Source organism: Rhinoraja longicauda, chromosome 12, assembly GCF_053455715.1.
Source record: "Rhinoraja longicauda isolate Sanriku21f chromosome 12, sRhiLon1.1, whole genome shotgun sequence".
NCBI lineage: Eukaryota > Metazoa > Chordata > Chondrichthyes > Rajiformes > Arhynchobatidae > Rhinoraja > Rhinoraja longicauda.
The window spans coordinates 3,625,103-3,645,917 of record NC_135964.1 but is presented as its reverse complement, the minus strand read 5'-3'; the positions used below and the strand labels follow the sequence as shown (position 1 = coordinate 3,645,917).

The 20,815-nt window shown below is 41.8% G+C and overlaps 1 protein-coding gene across 1 annotated transcript in view; it reads right to left on the bottom strand.

Annotated features, from left to right (window-relative positions):
- Positions 1-20,815, bottom strand: part of tiam1a (TIAM Rac1 associated GEF 1a) — a 243,819-nt gene that overhangs the window by 140,537 nt on the left and 82,467 nt on the right. Inside the window, exons 4-6 of the mRNA XM_078408889.1 lie at positions 17,595-18,676; positions 14,639-15,065; positions 4,269-4,441 (exon numbers count right to left, since the gene is read on the bottom strand). Coding sequence (XP_078265015.1) covers positions 4,269-4,441; positions 14,639-15,065; positions 17,595-18,611 — 1,617 coding nt within the window. The 5' untranslated portion in view covers positions 18,612-18,676. The remainder of the gene's footprint in view (positions 1-4,268; positions 4,442-14,638; positions 15,066-17,594; positions 18,677-20,815) is intronic.

Here is a 20,815-nt window from a genome sequence, read left to right as displayed (position 1 = left end):
AACCTTAGTTCAAACAGACAATGGAGCGTTAGGGCATCAAATCTTAAATCACAAAGGTGGTGGAAACATGGGAATTACTTTTGTGAGCAGCAAATGATGCAAGACAAATTATTCATTTTGAATCCAAGTTTGAAATACTTTTGTTAAGCCTAGGTATTAAGAACATGGGAAAAGGGTTTATGTAGGTCAGGCACTGATCAGCCATTGTATTAATGAATGGAAGAGGCTCATAAATAATAAACGGCATCCTCATTTTCCTGTCTCCACAAAGGAGGTTTTGCTGTTGTCAACAAATTGTTGTCCCATTGTGATTTGTAACATTTGTCCGATTTAATAATTTCCAAAATATGTCATAACTTTTTTCTGAGTTCTTTTCTAAGGCTACTTAAAAATATAAAATAACTTTGTATTTAGCTAAACTCAAGGAACAAGAGGTCAAAAATGATAAGCACTCATTATTTGTGGATGATTAGCTATTGAATAAATAATTTTACCAAACACACATTGCTATTTTAAGACGAGTTTAATATCTGTCAAAAATTCAGGTGAACTTAATTTATTTGTACAGTGTATCATTCAAAGTAATTGGTCATATGATTGTGAGAGGGTTTCCATTATATTTTTAATGGAATTAACGGATGCAATTTTAAATAAGCTGCAGTAGATTCCATGAGTGATTATGTTCTGTTAGTTACCAAATGAACCTGTCCCATTGCGATTTGATTTGTTAAATTAAACATACAGGAATACTGAATCTGTACAAAGGACCTTTGGAACTGCACATTCATAATTGTTACATTTTATCAGCCTTATCTGGATGGATTCCTGCTGGAATTACTGTCATGTGTATAATGGTATGTAGTACATGGCTCCTACAACTACCCCACCGTTCCACTCTGTTGAGTGACCTATTTGTTAAAAATAGGCCTGGGTTGTCCCTACGGTATATATAAAAAAGAACTGGAGAGCAGATTTTCCACATCTGAAAAGCAATTCTTATGTACTTTGTGGATGTTTTAGCACTGAACATCTTCATCTAAAAGGTTGCAACCTGGAACATTTTATTTTATTTTCTCTTATCTTTTCCATGTTTTCAATAGTTTGTTTCTGTCACTATGGTAATCTGGTGCTTTATTTGTCATATGTACCGAGGTACAGTGAAATTCATTTTTAGTATACAGTTCAGTACAAGTATCACTATACACAAGCACTCAGATACATATTACGTAAGCATCTCAGATACAGTTCCAATGGATGCTGTTTTAATTTTCCTCTGCCTTTATTATTAACTTGTCCACTATATTTTTTGCTAGTTTCAGTAAAAATAAACTGCATCATGCAATAATATAATAATTCAATATTTTTGTGAGCTAAATAATAGTATTATTGGAAGCCCTCTCTCGTGTGCTCATTGTCCACTTCCATGAGCAAGATCCTCCCTCCATGTGCATGATGTGCATATAAATAAAGGCAGATGGGTGTGTGCAGTGGAGTGAATGCACCAATGATGCCATCATACATATCCAATGGGACATATCTGAACCAGAGAGTTAACACCTACTACTGTTTTATTACTAGGCCTATCCCAACATGTGATGCTGCCAGGAGGCTGATAATGTACTGATATCCCTCAAGTTAATGTTTTCCATTTCTCTATGGAGTCATTGCTCACGACTGGCATGATAGGGCCCCACTCTCATTTGTCACAAGATCTGTGCCACTCTGATACAGAGACATTGCCTGGTCCATCATAAGTACTGACCTCCCCACCATCTATAGGAGGCATTGCCTCAAAAAGGCAGTCAATATCAAAGGCCCACAACCACCCTGGCCACCTTCTCATTTTTCTCCTACCATCAGGAAGAAGATGCAGGAGCCTGAAATCTGTGAGCACCAGTTTCAAGAATAGCTTTTTCTCAGCAACCTTCAGGCTCTTGAACATTACACAACACTAACCTCAGTAATTCTGAAGTTCCATGGATTGTGTCTTAAGAGTGCACTATGGACTTCGATTTTTACAGTATTGTGCATTACCTAGCATTACAGTTTTTAATTGATTGATTTTTTTTGTCTTCTGTTTTTAATGTGGGTGCACAGTGGCGCAGCTGGCAAAGCTGCTGCTTCAGTGCCAGAGACTCGGGTTCGATCCTGACCTCAGGTGCTATATGGATCGCGACTCTACTTCCTGATCATAATTCCATCTTGCACCATGATGTGAGATAGCGGGAAAAGCTATCCCCCCCCCCAACATTGTGCTGAAAACTATGAATGTCTCGGCTCTTGTACTTACAACACCAAAGTTAATGTCATTTCAAATGAGTGAGATACAGAACACAGCAGTTGCTGGCTTTTTAAATCCTTGGCAATTCTGATGCAACTTAATCTTTTTTTCACCACAGGTGCTTTCAGATCTGTTGCTTTCCCAGTATTCTCCTTTATTGTAGATTTCCAGCACCTGCTGTGTTCTGCACATCACAGTTCTGGCGAGATTTTTTTCTCCCCTTTGTCCTCCCCTAGACAACTGCCATTAACAATCTGTTTCCTCTCCTAGCAAACCCCAGTCTGAAGAAGGGTCTGGACCCGAGGCGTCGCCCATTCCCTCTCTCCTAGATGCTGCCTGACCTGCTGAGTTACTCCAGCATTTTGTGATACCTTCGATTTGTACCAGCATCTGCAATTATTTTCCTAAACACCAGTCAGTGTCATTTCCTACCAAAATACATTCACTTTGTTCCATCATCTCTCCTCATTGTCTGTAGTTTAAACATGACTGTTTTCTACAGTTTACCGGTTCTGGGGGACAAAATCGACCTGAAACATTCACTGTTTCTCTCTGCACCTGCCATTGACCCACTGAATATTTCTGTATTTTCTGGCTTTGTTTCACATGTTCAGGAGTGTAATCTCGTTCTGTGTCACAGCAAATTACTTTCTGAACACCTCTCACACCCTGCAATGTGTTGGTCGTTAGCAGATTTGCCCATTTCATCATGGATAGCATTCAGCCAGTCATATCTAGAATCCTATTAATTGTTTCAATTACTGAATGTGATATTACGATAGTTTTTAAACAGAAGGTTACACTCTTCAAAAATCGATTATCTTTCATCTCAATTCAAATCGATTCATCTTTCATCTCAATGTATATGAAAGACCATGTTGTTCAAATAAAGATACCCAATGTTTGCAAGAATTATCCAATTTTTAAAAAAATCTGCATCCTGCTACTTCACAGCTGTAATCAGGGTCTATGTAGAACATGTTAAATCCTTTTCTACTGCTTAATTCTCTTGGTTACGTCTCCACTACCTGTTTTATGTCTCATTATATCCTCTCGTTAATACCATCCTCAGTCACTAATGCTACACTACCCCATTTTCACTTTCCTAACTTCTTCAATAATCTGGAAGTTCCAGTTCCCAGTCTTGACCATTAAACTGATGGTGCCTGACCTACTGAATATTTCAAAATATTTTTTGATTCGTTTTATATCGGAATAAATGAACAGTTGCCCCAAACTTCTATGATTGGAGGTCTCTACTCTCTGCCAATTAATTCCATTGTCACAGGATTTCTGCCTCAGCTTTCTCACGTCAGAACCCAATCTGCTCTCCAACTCCTTGACTTCATCCCTGAACATGACCACAGAACCTATCTGTCTCCTCCCTGCATCCTAATCATCTACCTCTTTCTGATCACATCTCCACATCCTGATCAAAAGAGAGCTGGATAGAACTCTTAAGGATAGCGGAGTCAGGGGGTATGGGGAGAAGGCAGGAACGGGGTACTGATTGAGAATGATCAGCCATGATCACATTGAATGGCGGTGCTGGCTTGAAGGGTGAATGGCCTCCTCCTGCACCTATTGTCTATTGTCTATCATCTCATCCTGTGTGATGGCCTACTCAATCTAAATATGCCTTTTTCATACAGTAGTCCAAGAATTAATTTGAAGAGATTCATTGATACACTCAATAAAATGTGTTTCAGATCTGTGTCAGTTTGAAGACATAAAATTAATTGAAAAATTATGAATGAAACAAGCTGGGTAAATTCAACAAATTCAAACTTTGAACAACAAGGTATAAAGAAGAACAAATCAAATTTAACACAATTTAGTTATTTTCACAAGTGTAGAGCAGAGAGTTTAGTTAGTGACATGTACCATTTAACAAAACAAAAAGCCAATTGGCATGAAACAATATTAGAGAACTTAAAATCAACATTTCAAGTGAGAAATGCTCAAAAACAAGTGATTGATTACCAACCTGAAATAAGAAAGCATCTCCAAGCGAATTACTGAGACAGAAGACAAAATCTTTCTTTGGATGTTCAGGCACGGCCTGAACAATGCTATTTTCAATCCAAACCATGTGCTTTGGCACACAATTCTGATCTCCTCCCGATCTCCCTTCTGCATCATAAAAAAATAAGTTGCAGCCTGAAATTGAAAAATAAAGTTTTTGAATTAAATTCAATTAATTAGTTGTTCACATATTGTATTACAAAGATCAACCACTGTTCTTTTCTGTGTGTCTGTCCAGATCATTTCTAAGGGTGGCACAATGACATAGTGGTAGAGTTGTTGCCTTACAGTGCCAGAGACCCGGGTTCGATCCTGCCTAGGGGTGCTGTATGTATGGAGTTCATACATTCTCCCTGTGACCTCGTGGGTTTTCCCCAGGTACTCTGGTTTCCTCCCATGCTCCAAAGATGCACAGGATTTTTGGGTAAATTGACTTTAGTAAAAATTGTAAATTGTCCCTAGTGTATAGGATAGTGTATAGGGGTGATCGCTTAAAACCACGGACTCAGTGGACCGAAGGGCCAGTTTCCACGCTGTATCTATAAAGACTAACATTTCTGAAAACATAAGGCAAATTCACAGCTGTACTAAACTTTCTTGTTTAGATTTATGTAGTTTTTCCAATTTTTCATCTGAAAAAACCTAATTACTGGAAATATTAGCTCCTTTAAGACACTGCTTGATCTTAATGCTTATGCTTGTTTCCCTATTTTCAGTATCCACAAAGTTCCGCTTTTAAAGGCACTTTGGCATTGCCTAGGCAAGAACCGCATCCTCTGGATTTGCAGTTGTCAATGTATTTGATCTCTGTATTTTTTGGCGTGGGAGTCAGGCACTGGTGGCAGAGGTTCCAGAGCTGGAGGGAACAGTGCCTGAGGTAAAGTGGGGATGGAGGGAGACTCAAGGCTTGGTTGTGGTGACTGAAGTAGCATGCTGCTCTTGGTTTAAAAATAAACTAAACATACAAAATGTTTTGGGTTTTTTCCTGTCCATGCATGGTTAACTTAACAACAAGATTCATTGGTGCATCTAGTAGCGATCGAATTCCAACACTTGATATTATTATTTAATGAAGGCTCTTAAATGCATGCTGGAAAAAATCCTAATGCAGCTAAAAGGCAGTGAGGATTCAGAGGGAAACACACAAGCATCATTTCAGCCATATAACAACTGCACAAATAATTTGGCTCTTGTCCATGACGGATAATTACCCGATGACAAGATCTATTTGCTGCTTGGTTTTTTTTCGAGAGTTTGCTGTTGTTAGATTGAATATGTCCCATTATTTTAACCTATCGACCACAGTACACTCTGATCATTTTTAAAAACGATTGTTTCCTACCTTCCTTAATTGAAAGAGTTTGAAGAGCAGAAGAGCATTTTGTGTCTGAGCCCCTTCCTTGAACTTAATTGATTCCAATAACAATATATTTCAACGCTGCCATTCTAAATACTCTTAAGTATCTGAAGATGTCTGAATCTATTTCATTTAACTAGGAAGCTTCAATCTGTACTAAATAAGGAAGGCAGGAAACAGAGCGTCGTGGTAAAGGATACAGTTTTTCATACTGTGGCCTGTAAAAAGTGGCGTGCCAGATGGATCATTTTGGGTCAAATGTTATTCATTATTTATAATGATAGATCATAAGACATAGGAACAATATTAAACCATTCAGCCCATCGAGTTTGCTCCACCATTCGATCATGGCTGATTTATTTTTACTTCTCAACCCCATTCTCCTACCTTCTCCCCGTAACCTTTGACACCCTTACTATTCAACAACCTATCAATCTCTGCTTTAAAAATACCCAACGACTTGGCCTCCACAGCCGTCTGTGGCAATGAATTCCACCGATTCACCATCTCCTCATTTCCATTCTAAAGATATGTCCTTTAATTCCGAGGTCGTGCCCTCTGGTCCTAGACTCTCCCACTAGTGGAAACATCCTCTCCGTATCCAATCTATCTAGGCCTTGGGGAGAGGATTCAGAAATTGGAGGTGCAAAGGGACTGGTGTGTGCTGGTGCAGGATTCCCAAACGGTTATTTTGCAGGTTCAGTTGGTAGTAAGGAAGGCAAATTCAATGTTAGTATTCATTTCGAGAGGACTAGAATATAAAAGCAAGGATGTAATGCTAAGGCTTTATAAGGTGCTGAACAGAGGAATGATGTTGGAGAGGGCTCAGAGGAGATTTATGAGAATGATCCCAGAAATGATTGGGTTAACATCCGAGAAGCGTTTAATGGCTCTGGGTCAGTACACGCTGAAGTTTAGAAGGATGAGGAGGAATCTCATTGAAACCTACCAAGGCAGAACACCACTAGTCACCAGCAGCCAGCCAGAGAAAACCCCCTTTATTCCCAATCTTTGCCTTCTGCCATTCAGCCAATCATCTATCCATACCCGCTTCTTGCCTCTAATACCATGGGCTCTCATCTTGTTTAGCAGCCTCACGTGTGACACCTTAACATCAATCACAGAAGTCAGACCTATCTGGCCTATAATTTCTTTTCTTTTGCCTTGCTTCCTTCTTAAACAGTGGAGTTACATTTGCGACTTTCCAGTCCTCTAGAACGATTCCTGACTGCAGTGATTTTTTAAAGATCACTAATAATGCCTCCACAATAATGCCTCCACAATGCCTCCACAGGGCGGCACGGTAGCGCAGCGGTAGAGTTGCTGCTTTACAGCGAATGCAGCGCCGGAGACACAGGTTCGATCCTGACTACGGGTGCTGCACTGTAAGGAGTTTGTACGTTCTCCCCGTGACCTGCGTGGGTTTTCTCCGAGATCTTCGGTTTCCTCCCACACTCCAAAGACGTACAGGTATGTAGGTTAATTGGCTGGGTAAATGTAAAAATTGTCCCTAGTGGGTGTAGGATAGTGTTAATGTACGGGGATCACTGGGCGGCACGGACTTGGAGGCCCGAAAAGGCCTGTTTCCGGCTGTAGATATATGATATGATATGATAATATCCACAGCTATCTCTTTCTGAATCCTGCGACAGTCCATCTGGTCCAGTTGACTTATTCACCATCAGAGCTTTCAGTTGCCCAGGCACTTACTCCATAGTAATAGTGACTGCACTCATTTCTGCCCTCTGACTCTCTTTAGATTTCTGGCAAGTTGACACCCTTCTGGCATCAAGACTGATGCAAAAACCTTTGGCGACCCGAAATATCGCCTATCCATATTCTCCAGAGATGCTACCTGCGCGCTGAGTTACTCCAGGACTTTTGCCTTTATTTGGATGTGAATGTAGGTGGCATGGTTAGTAAGTTTGTGTATAATACTAAAATTAGTTGTATTGTGGACAGTGAAGAAGGTTATCTATGATTACAACAGGATCTTGATCAACGGGGCCAATTTAGATAAATGCGAGATGTTGCATTTGAGAGAACAAGACAGGACATGCACAGTAAATGTAAATATGAGTATTGTAGAGCAGAGACCAAGGGTCTAAGTACATTGTTCTATGAAAAAGGGGACACTTGACAGGGTGGTGAAAAATGCTGCCATCATCAGCCAGGGTATTGAGTACGATACAATAAAACTTTATTTATCCCAGGAGGGAAATTGGTCTGCCAACAGTCATACAAAACACAAAATACATGAAACGTGAAATTAAAGAAATGAGTGGAAAGGTTTAGGGGATGTGCAAAGATTTAGGAGGTGGGTTGGCAGGAGCGACAGGGGAAGGGGAGTCAGTCTCACTCTACCCCACGACAGAAGGGGGAGGAGTTGTACAGTTTGATAGGCACAGGGAAGAAGGATCTCCTGTGGCCTTCTGTGCTGCATCTTGGTGGAAAAAGTCTGTTGTTGAAGGTGCTCCTCAGGTTCACCAGGATGGAGCCAGCCTTCCTGATGAGTATGCTGATCCTATTGGTGTCCGCAGCCTTCGCCCTGCTGCCCCGGCGCACGGCAGTGAAGAAGATGGCGCTGGCTACCACCGATTGGTAGAACATCTGCAGCATCTCACTGCAGACGTTGAAGGAGCGGAGCGTTCTCAAAAAGTACAACTGGCTCTGCCCCTTCTTGTACAGGGCCTCAGCGTTCCTGGACCAGTCCAGTTTTCTGTCCAGGTACCCTCCAAGGGATTTGTACTCCCTGGTAAACTGCACATCCACATCATTGACGGAGACAGGGGACAGGGGTGCTCCTCTCCTCCTAAAGTCCACCATTAACTCCTTAGTCTTGTTGGTGTTGAGTTGCAGGTGATTCAGCCCACACCACTCAACAGTCGTTGACTACACCTCTGTATTCAGCTTCCCTCCCCTCACTGATGCAGCCCCAAATTACAGTCATCTGAAAACCTCTGCTGGTGGCAGAGTTATATCTGAAGTCCGAGGTGTAGATGGTGAACAGGAAGGGAGAGAGGACCGTCCCCTGTGGGGCCCCTGTGTTGCTCACCACCATGTCCGAGACACAGTTCTGTAGCCTGACATATTGTGCTCGTCCAGCCAGGTAGTTGGTGATCCAGGACACCAATGGAGCATCCACCCGCATCTTCGTCAGTTTGCTCCCTAGCAGTGCAGGCGGATCGTGTTAAAAGCACTAGAGAAGTAAAAAAACATGACTCTTACAATGCTTTCCGGCTTGTCCAGGTGAGCACAGGAATGATGGTGCAGGTGGATGATGGCGTCCTCAACCTCCATATTTGTTTGGTAAGCAAACTGCAGGGGGGCCAGGTAGGGTTTAACCAGGGGTCGCAGGTGAGTGAGCACCAGCCTCTCTGGGACTTCATGATGTGTGAAGTCAGCGCTAGCGGTCTGTAGTTATTGGAGGAGCTGGGGCGCGTCCTCTTTGGTACAAGAACCAGACAGGATGTCTTCCACATCACAGGAACCCTCTCCAGGCTCAGGCACAGGTTGAAGATATGCTGGAGTACTCCTGGCACACTGGCACAACTGGCTGGCACACGCCTTGAGTACTCTAGGCCTGACACCATCGGGACCAGTGGCTTTGTCTGGGCGGAGTCTGCTCAGCTCAGGGCAGAGGTAGTGGACGAGGGGGATTGAGAAGGAGAGTCTGTCGGGGAGCAGGTAGGCAGAGGCCTCACCATCAAATCTGTTAATAAACAGGTTTAGCTTGTTGGCCCAGTCCTGATTGCTTTCCCTTCCCAGGCCACTGGTCTTCTTGCAGCCTGTAATGCTCTTCATACCGCTCCACACATCCCTCATGTTGTTCTGCTGACTTTTCAGCTCCAGCTTCCTCCTGTAGTCGTCCTTGCCCTGTCTCTGTCTCGCCTTCAGGTCTTTCTGCACCCGATTCATCTCCTCCCTGTCACCAATCCTGACAGGAGTAGGGATGTCATGTAACACCTGTACAAGGCATTGGGAAGGCCACATTTTGAGTAATGTGTACAGTTCTGGTCACTCGACTATAGGAAATATATCATTAAACTGAAAAGGGTGCAAAAAGGATTTACAAGCATGCTACTGGATCTGGAGGGTTCGAAATATGAGTGGAGGCTAGATCTTTTTTCTCTGGCGTGTACAAGGCTTAGTGGTGAACAAAGACTTTTTCCCAGGTTAGGGGAGTGTAAAACTAGCGACCATAAGTTTTAAGGTGAGAGGGGAAAGATTTAAAAGAGACCTGAGACCAACCTTTTTCATACAGAGGGTGGTGCATACATGGAATGAACTGCCAGAGAAAGTGGTAGAGGAGGGTACCTTTACAATATTTAAAATACACTCGGACATATGCATGGATTAGAATATTTGGTGGGAATATGGTAAGAAAGACAGAAGGGCCAATGATGGGTTTTGAAATGCATTTATGTGGCATAAGCTCCTTCATTCCCTCATGTGCAGGTATGGAACTGTTGGGGTGAATAACCCAAATTTAAAGCAGTAAATATCATGCAAGTACAAATTGTTTAATGGTGACAATAGACAATAAGTGCAGGAGGAGGCCATTCGGCCCTTCGAGCCAGCACCGCCATTCAATGTGATCATGGCTGATCATTCTCAATCAGTACCCCGTTCCTGCCTTCTCCACATACCCCCTGACTCCGCTATCCTTAAGAGCTCTATCCAGCTCTCTCTTGAAAGCATACAGAGAATTGGCCTCCACTGCCTTCTGAGGCAGAGAATTCCACAGATTCACAACTCTCTGACTGAAAAAGTTTTTCCTCATCTCAGTTCTAAATGGCCTACCCCTTATTCTTAAACTGTGGCCCCTTGTTCTGGACTCTCCCAACATTGGGAACATGTTTCCTGCCTCTAACGTGTCCAACCCCTTAATAATCTTATACGTTTCGATAAGATCTCCTCTCATCCTTCTAAATTCCAGTGTACACAAGCCTAGTCGCTCCAGTCTTTCAACAAATGATAGTCCCGCCATTCCGGGAATTAACCTAGTAAACCTACGCTGCACGCCCTCAATAGCAAGAATATCCTTCCTCAAATTTGGAGACCAAAACTGCACACAGTACTCCAGGTGCGGTCTCACTAGGGCCCTGTACAACTGCAGAAGGACCTCTTTGTTCCTATACTCAACTCCTCTGGTTATGAAGGCCAACATTCCATTGGCTTTCTTCACTGCCTGCTGTACCTGCATGCTTCCTTTCAGTGACTGATGCACTAGGACACCCAGATCTCGTTGTATGTCCCCTGTTCCTATCTTGACACCATTCAGATAATACTCTGCCTTTCTATTCTTACCACCAAAGTGGATAACCTCACACTTATCCACATTCAACTGCATCTGCCATGCATCCGCCCACTCACACAACCTGTCCAAGTCACCCTGCAACCTCATAGCATCTTCCTCACAGTTCACACTACCACCCAGCTTTGTATCATCTGCACATTTGCTAATGGTTCTTTTAATCCCTTCATCCAAGTCATTAATGTATATTGTAAATAGCTGTGGTCCCAGCACCGAGTCTTGCGGTACCCCACTAGTTACTGCCTGCCATTCTGAAAGGGACCCATTTATCCCCACTCTTTGCTTTCTGTCTGTCAACCAATTTTCTATCCATGTCAGTACCCTACCTCCAATACCATGTGCTCTAATTTTTCCCACTAATCTCCTATGTGGAACCTTGTCAAAGGCTTTCTGAAAGTCAAGGTACACCACATCCACCGGCTCTCCCCTGTCAATTTTCCTGGTTACATCCTCAAAGAATTCCAGAAGATTAGTCAAGCATGGGCGGCACGGTAGCGCAGCAGTAGAGTTGCTGCTTTACAGCGAATGCAGCGCCGGAGACTCAGGTTCGATCCTGACTACGGGTGCTGCACTGTAAGGAGTTTGTACGTTCTCCCCGTGACCCGCGTGGGTTTTCTCCGAGATCTTCGGTTTCCTCCCACACTCCAAAGACATACAGGTATGTAGGTTAATTGGCTGGGTAAATGTAAAAATTGTCCCTAGTGGGTGTAGGATAGTGTTAATGTACGGGGATCGTTGGGCGGCACGGACTTGGTGGGCCGAAAAGGCGTTTCCGGCTGTATATATATGATATGATGATATGATATGATTTCCCCTTCGTAAATCCATGCTGACTCGGAACAATCCTGTTACTACTAATCAAATGCTCCGCAATTTCGTCTTTTATAATTGACTCCAGCATTTTCCCCACCACTGATGTCAGACTAACTGGTCTATAATTTCCCGTTTTCTCTCTCCCTCCTTTCTTAAAAAGTGGGACAACATTAGCTACCCTCCAATCCACAGGAACTGATCCTGAATCTATAGAACATTGGAAAATGATCACCAATGCGTCCACAATTTCTAGCGCCACCTCCTTAAGTACTCTGGGATGCAGACCATCAGGCCCTGGGGATTTATCAGCCTTCAGTCCCATCAGTCTACACAACACCATTTCCTGCCTAATGTGGATTTCCATCAGTTCCTCCGTCACCCTAGGATCTCTGCCCACTAGAACATCTGGGAGATTGCTTGTATCTTCCCTAGTGAAGACAGATCCAAAGTACCGGTTCAACTCGTCTGCCATTTCCTTGTTCCCCATAATAAATTTCCCCGCTTCTGTCTTCAAGGGACCCACATTTGCCTTGACTATTTTTTTCCACTTTACATACCTAAAAAAGCTTTTACTATCCTCCTTTATATTATTGGCTAGTTTACCCTCGTACCTCATTTTTTCTCCCCGTATTGCCTTCTTAGTCATCTTCTGTTGCTCTTTAAAAGAGTCCCAATCCTCTGGCTTCCCACTCTTCTTTGCTTTGTTGTACTTCTGCTCTTTTATTTTTATGCTGTCCTTGACTTCCCTTGTCAGCCACGGGTGTCTCTTACTCCCCTTGGAATCTTTCCTCCTCTTTGGGATAAATTGATCCTGCAACTTCTGCATTATTCCCAGGAATACCTGCCATTGCTGTTCCACCGTCTTCCCTGCGAGGGCCTCCTTCCAGTGAATTCTGGCCAGCTCCTGCCTCTGTAATCCCCTTTGCTATACTGTAATACTGACACTTCCGATTTTCCCTTCTCCCTCTCAATTTGTAGAGTAAAACTTATCATATTGTGATCACTGCATCCTAATGGCTCTTTTACCTCGAGTCCCTTTATCAGATCAGGTTCATTACACAACACTAAATCGGGAATTGCCTTCTCCCTAGTAGGCTCCAGTACAAGCTGTTCTAAGAATCCATCTCGGAGACACTCCACAAACTCTCTTTCCTGGGGTCCATTACCAACCTGATTTTCCCAGTCTACCTGCATGTTGAAATCTCCCATAACCACCGTAGCATTACATTTGCGACATGCCAATTTTAGCTCCTCATTCAACTTGCACCCTATGTCGAGGCTACTGTTTGGGGGCCTGCAGATAACTCCCATTAGGGTCTTTTTACCCTTACAATTCCTCATTTCTACCCATACTGATTCTACATCTCCTGATTCTATGTCAACCCTTGCAAGGGAATGAATATTATTCCTCACCAACAGAGCGACCCCACCCCCTCTGCCCACCTGTCTGTCTTTTCTATATGTTGTGTACCCCTGAATATTCAGTTCCCAGCCCTGGTCCTCTTGTAGCCATGTCTCAGTGATTCCCACAACATCATACTTGCCTGTGGCATCTGGTAAACAGACCTGTGGGATCTGGTAAAATGTCACTGACTGTTTGATGCAAGCTACAGATCTGTAGTTAGAAAAACTTTATTATGGTCTCCAATGATAATTTACATCTTCTGACACATTGGCATCTCACAGTATGCTTCCCAGTTAATGCTAACTGCTATCAATGCTGCTTTATCAATGTCACATTATCCAGTGCTTCTTACTGAGCCTCATCATTCTTCTCTCTCATAAGGGAGAAGTGAAAGTAAATGGATAGCTGCAGTGGGAAATATAAGAAAATAACTGCAGATGCTGGTACAAATCGAAGATGTTTATTCACAAAACGCTGGAGTAACTCAGCAGGTCAGGCAGCATCTCGGGAGAGAAGGAATGGGTGACGTTTCGGGTCGAGACCCTTCTTCAGACTGATGTCAGGGGGTCGGGACAAAGGAAGGATATAGGTGGAGACAGGAAGAGAGAGGGAGATCTGGGAAGGAGGAGGGGAAGAGAGGGACAGAGGAACTATCTAAAGTTGGAGAAGTCGATGTTCATACCACTGGGCTGCAAGCTGCCCAGGCGAAATATGAGGTGCTGTTCCTCCAATTTCCGGTGGGCCTCACTATGGCACTGGAGGAGGCCCATGACAGAAAGGTCAGACTGGGAATGGGAGGGGGAGTTGAAGTGCTCGGCCACCGGGAGACCAGTTTGGCCAACAGTTCCCGCAGTGGGAAAGGTCAGCTGCAATACAAAAAAATAGGTTTCAACTTCTTCAGCAAGGATACAGCCATTTCCTAAATTCAGCTCCAGATGGTATCACATTCATAACCTTTCTAAATTAAAAGATTCCTTTCAGCAAAATGAAACTGTAAAGTGATTACAAGCCAGCAATTCCATTTTGCCAGCACAGTGACAGGACTATTATTGAGGCATTGTTTCTTGTGTTGGATTAGTACATGGTTTTTCATTGTTTCCAGGCTGAAGACATATTTTAGAAGGCCTCAGAAAGGTCAGAACAAGAAGAAAATGGCAAAATTCTCCACGAAGAGCAGAGAATTGGTTGCAAGCTTTTCCATTGTTTTATGTCAAAATTACATCAAAAAAAGGTAATAACTGAGGACAATCCAATCCAGCAAGCAGAATGTTAGGATTGATCTAAGATGAATATAGAATAAGCATTTATGTCACAACGCAGAAAAATATTTACAAATCTAAATACACTAAAAACTCGTTTTTTCTGAGTAGCATTCAACTTCTTTTCACATTAACAATGGGATTTCAAAAACACGGTAGATCGATAGACATTAAATTGTACCTTTCAATGATACCCAATAACATTTCCATTTTCTTCGTGTGGCTAATTCAACTTTTTTATTTTTCTTGTGGACCAAAAAGTTCTTCACAGCAAGTGAGCCTGCTTTGCGCACAGTGCCTTGGTCCGTAGTATGAATATCTGACTGTCCCGGGGAACTGAGGGTGCCACTGCTTTGTTCATCACTTATGGCTGACTCTGCTTCTTCTGGATTCTCTGTGTTAATAACAGTTGACTCCAATGTGCATCTAAAATTTTCATACACGCCCTGACGATGTGCATCTCCTGCTGAGCCAAACTCACGATTAAAAGTAGATGGATAGCACATTGAACCGCTAATATTGGAATAGCGGGAAAGATGGTCGTTATCTGTTGTTGCACCATCAATACCACTATCTGCACATTCACTTCCATCTCCTGTGGTAACATCCTGCATAAAAACATATACAAAGAGATATCAGAGTTGCTCAGTTGACTTTCCAACTTTAAAAAAGGAGAGGTCTCAACAAAAGAACAACATAAATATAACTGTAAATGCACAGCCATTTATTTTATTCTCTATTCCTTTAGGAGTAATACATAACCTGGCTGCTATGGTGAACCAGATACACAACCTGCTGCTATTAATGGAATTATATTGTAGCCTGAGAGGTAGTAGAAAACATGAAGCAAAATTTTGTTGAAATGGAAGAATTTGTGAAATGAGGTAAGAGCAACTGCTCTTGTACTTTATGGTTGTGATGTGTTAGAAGGACCATTAAATTGTACAGATTGAAGTGAATGACAAAAAATGGGCAATCGCACAACTAATAGACCATTGAACAGTTTTAGATGGAAGTGCATGTTTGTAGACAGATTTCTGACAACAACAAAAATACCAGATTTCAATTATTAATTGTGATAGTTCAAAAAGTATAGAAACCATAGAATTCTTGAATTATATTCAGGAAAAACTTTTCAAGCCAGTGTGCACCAAGCCCCCAAATGATTTTTTGCTGGTGGGAGCTGCAGTGGCTATTAGCTTGGGAAATAGAACTAGGCAGGTGGAAATAGTATTAGTGGGAGGTAATTTCTACAGAAGTGATCTTAATTCAGTTTGTGGAAAGGAACAATGATAAACTAGGACCAAAGGTTCTAAATTTGGGCAAGGGGGGGGGGGGGGGGGGGGCATTCAAGGAAGAGATTCAAGGGGGTTAGCACAAATCTATTCCAAAAGAGAGTGGGACAGTCACCTTTAGAAATCCCAGGGTGATAATGTGGAAACAAGGCAAAAAAATAGAACCTTGAATCAGCCACTAAGCCTGTGAAAAGCAGAGAAGAGCATAGAAATTGTTCATTTATGAATTGTTATTTGTTAATTAGAAATTATTAATTGAGTGAAATTAAAAGGGAAATTAGAAAACCAAAGGAAGGGTAAAAATACTGCTACAAAAAAACACAAGACGTAAAAAACAAACAAATGGCAGAGTCAAAGCAGTTAGTGCTGTTGTCACACAGTGACCCGGATTTGATTCTAATATTGGCTGTGAAGTTTGCACATTTTTCCTGTGACCTTGTTGGTTTCCTCCAGATGCTGTTTCTTCCTGTATTCTAAAGATGTGCCAGTAGCTACTGTAAACAGTTGGCTACTGTAAACAGTGGACGAGGCTGGCAGGAGACTTTTGGGAGAGTTTATGGCCGTTAAAGAGAATCGGTTGCAGGAAAATTAATGGGGCAAGGTAACTGATGGTAACAGACACAATGGGCTGAATAGCCTCCTTCAGTGTTGTACAGAAAAAATGAAATATTAACTATAAAAATGGACTAAGGAATTAGGAGGGAATTAGAGACCACAATTGTAATTTATCTACAGATTAAAGTATGTCTGCAGGGTTTTCAATGAATATTTGGTAGCTAAATTCACAAATCAATGAAATAAAGATGATATTGAAAGTAAAGAGAATGGGTACAAAATATTGGACAAGATAAACATTGTGAAAGAAGCAGCTCGAAGGTGTTTAGCACCTTTGAAACTGGTAAGGTGTCGAGGCTCAAATGATATATAGCGCAGATGATTAAAAGGGAAGAAATTGTAAAATACATGTTATGGTCCAGTGAACCGGTGGACTGCTATGGTCTATTTAAAATGGGGAAGAGGGATAAATCAAGTGACCTCAGGTCAGACTGTTTAACTTCACATGCGACACATTAATGGAATCAATTTATTTCAAAAGGCTAAGATTAATCAAGGGCAAGCAGTGTGAATTTCTTAAGGGAAGGTCTTATCTGACCAACCTGACTGAGATTTTTTGAGATGCAAAAAAAGGAGGGTCATTGAGAATAGTGCATTTCATGTTGTCTACACGGATTTTGACAATGCTGAAAAAAGCAGGCTTGTCAAAAATGTAACCACGGCCAAATGGTAAAAAAGCACCCAAAATGACTCAGTATAGCAAGCAAAAATAGTTCTTGCTGAATGGAGATTTCAAGAGGAGTACCTACAACCTTACAACCTACAAGCACAGTACACATTGATTTTCACTCTTTTGAAACCATTTGCAGTTAACAGGGAAAGTTGTGGTTGGATCTTTGTATGTACATGAAATAATCTTCAAGCTTAATATACATGGCGGTATTCCGGGCCTATTGTGTTTAATAAATCCATTTCACAGGCATTGTATTGGCACAGGAAAATGATATTTTAGCCAGAAATAATGTTTTGGATCTTTACCACAGTTAGAGGTGTTTCAATCACACAACTGTGATCATGTTAGTAAACATGAATTGAATGTTGTCACTTAAAAATAAAGAAACTTTCTACCAACAGTTTTACCAAAAGGTAAAAATAATTCATCTTTTTCAGAACATTGTTTTAAATACACCTGATGGCTTAAAAAAGGATAACACAATAAGTGTTTACAATAAACTTGTACCAATGACTGAATGATTTTTAAAAATCCATTGAAAACAAATTAAATACCTGTGTTGTTTTGGACCTCCTGACATGTGTGCTTCTATTCTGGTCACTTTTTTGGCTTAACCGTCCCTTAGAGGCTCCTTCAGAAAGACAATGGGACTTCCTGCAGGGTAGTGTAGAGGCAGCATACGAGGTGGCACTTGCATCTTCTTCAGCAGTCCATGTAACAGTACTTACATTTTCCATATGCATTGTACCTTGTGAATGTGCCCTCAAGTTCCGACAATATGTCATAAACCTATTTCTCCGTGTCTTGTTTGTGCTGGTGCCTGTTGGTTTATCACCATATAGTTCATTTACAGAGTTGGCACGTTGGGTTCCACTTAGTTGTTCCAAATCCATGGAATTGCTGCTTATCAGTCTATTCCCCTCATACTCCTTTTCATCTGTATTATCCAACAGATCTTCAGTGCTGCTTAACCGATCCTGACTAAGATCAGATAGGGAGAACTCCATGCTATCTTGTCGCCACATATCAGCAGATTTGGATCGTTTTTTCCTGATACTTGTGCTTTCTAAAACAATAGTTCCATTTCTGGTAATTGGGAGCAAATCTCCAACTTGTCTTTTGGAACTGGAATCCATCCTTAATTCATCAAGGTTTTGCATACCTTGGACAATGTGCTTGTCCAAACAAATGTCGAGTTCATCCACAGTAGTCCTGCATCTGTCACTGGAAACTGAGGAACTTGTGTGATAAGACACAGGCCTCACACTTTTACCCATCCTAACCAGCCAAGAAAGTTGAGTAAAGTCTTCTGCCAAGGTATTATGCATTCCAGGATTATGCAAGTCCAGATCATCTCTTGCTAGTGATTGTGGGATGCTCGGAGTGCTGCTAGATTTAGTGCTAGTTTCTGAATTTCTGTGTGCCATTCTAACTGTAGAAGCTGGCCTGGCTCTGTGTGAGGTTTTAGGTGGAATACGAAGTGATCGAGACATTTGCCTTTGTGCCAGACCTACACGTTCATCTCCCGAAAATGCTCGTTCCCCATCATTCTGGCTCTCTGAATTTCCCATGTTTTGGCACCACTAAGAAAACATCAACTGGTCTTCAAAATTTAAGATAAAGACAAGCCGTGGAACTATAACAAGGGAAGAAAACACATGATTAATATTTAATGGTAGCAGCTCAAGATAAAAATAAAGTGTTAAATGGTAAATCTTGGCTCAATATTTTCAAATGGTAGTTCCAAGTTTTGTAAGGTTCCAAAAAAAAATTAAGAGCAACTAATGTAAAGTTGGTTATTGTGGCTGGATTCAAGCTGGAGAACATGTTTTGTACAATATAGACACAAAAAGCTGGAGCAAATCTGGAGAGAAGGAATGGATGACATTTCAGGTCGAGACCCTTCTTCAGACTGAAAGTCACTGGAAAGGGAAACAAGAGATTTTGACGATGATGTAGAGAGATATAGAACAATGAATTAAAGATATACAAAAAAGTAACGATGATAAAGGAAACAGGCCATTGGTAGCTATTTGTTGGGTGAAAATGAGAAGTTGGTGGAATTTGGGTGGGGGTGAAAACGAGAAGCAATATAACTAGGTTCAAATATTTAAATTCACCCTCATATTTTGGGCAAGGAATTAGCTAATGGCTGCACAAAACTGCAGTTTTGAAATTCCATTCATCATCGCTTTCTCAATTGTGCTGTACCATTCATAAGTCATAACCATACAGCACGAAACAAGCACTTCAGCCCAAATTGTCCATGCCGACCAAGATGCCCCATCCAAACTAATCCCATTTGCCCTCACCTTACCCATGTCAATCTAAAACTTCTATGTATCAATCGATCTATGTATCAGTCCAAATGTCTTTTAAATGTTGTTATTGTACCAGTCTCAACTACTTGTGTAGGAAAATAACTGCAGATGCTGGTACAAATCGGAGGTATCACAAAATGCTGGAGTAACTCAGCAGGTCAGGCAGCATCTTGGAGAGAAGGAATGGGTGGCTTTTCAGGTTGAGACCCTTCTTCAGACTGATTCACAAAATGCTGCAGTAACTCAGCAGGTCAGGCAGCATCTTGGAGAGAAGGAATGGGTGATGTTTCGGGTCAAGACCCTTCTTCAGTCCGATCTCCTGAGTTACTCCAGCATTTTGTGATAGCCTCAACTACTTGATCTGGCAGGTCGTTCCACACAACAATTACCCGCGGTGTGAAAATGTTGCCCGAGGCTCCTAATTGATCTTTTCCTTCTCACCTTAAACCTATGCCCTATAGTTCTTGATTTTCCTACCCTGGGAAAAAGACTGCATTCATCCTATCTAATCCCCTCATGATTTTATAAACCTCAATAAGATCACCTCTCAGCCTCCTGCACTCCAATGAATAAAATCCTAGCTTTCCCAACCTTTCCCTGTAGCTAAGGGCCTCGTCCTGACAACATCCTTGTAAATCTTCTCTGCAGTCTTTCCAGCTTCATTGCATCTTCGCAAAAGCAAGCTGACCAAAACTGTACACAATACTCCAAGTGTGGCCTCATCAACATTTTGTACAACTGTACCATAACGTTCCAACTTCTATACTCAATACTCTGACTGATGAAGGCCAGCGTGTCAAACACTTTCTTAACCACCCTAGCTCTTCTCCCCTCTCCCATCAGGCAAGAGGCACAGAACTTTGAAAAAGCATACCTCCAGATTCAGGGACAGTTTCTTTCCAACTGTTATCAGCCAACTGAACCGTCCTCTCACCGGCTAGAGTATGGTCCTGACCTCCCATCTACTCTTGGAGACCTTCAAACTATCTTTAATCAGACTTTATTGAACTTCATCTTGCACTAAATGTTATGCCCTTTATCTTGTACCTGTGCACTGTGGATGGCTTGATTGTAATCATGTATACTCTTTTCGCTGACTGGATAGCACAAACAAAACCCTTTTCACTGTACCTCAGTACACATGACTATAATAAACTAAACTAAACAACCTGCGACACAACTTTCAGAGAATTATGTACTAGTACTCCTAGATCCCTTTGCTCTACAACAGTCCCCAGGGCTCTACCATTCACTATGAAGGTTCTGCCCTGGTTTGATTTCCTAAAACGCACATTTATTTGAATTACACTCCATTTGCCATTACTCGGCCACTTGCTCAGCAGATCAAGATCCCACTGCAATTCTTGATAACCATCTTCACTTATAATTCCAGCTATTTTTGAAGTAATCTTCAAATTTAGTAATTGTGCCTTGTAATTCTCATCCAAATTGTT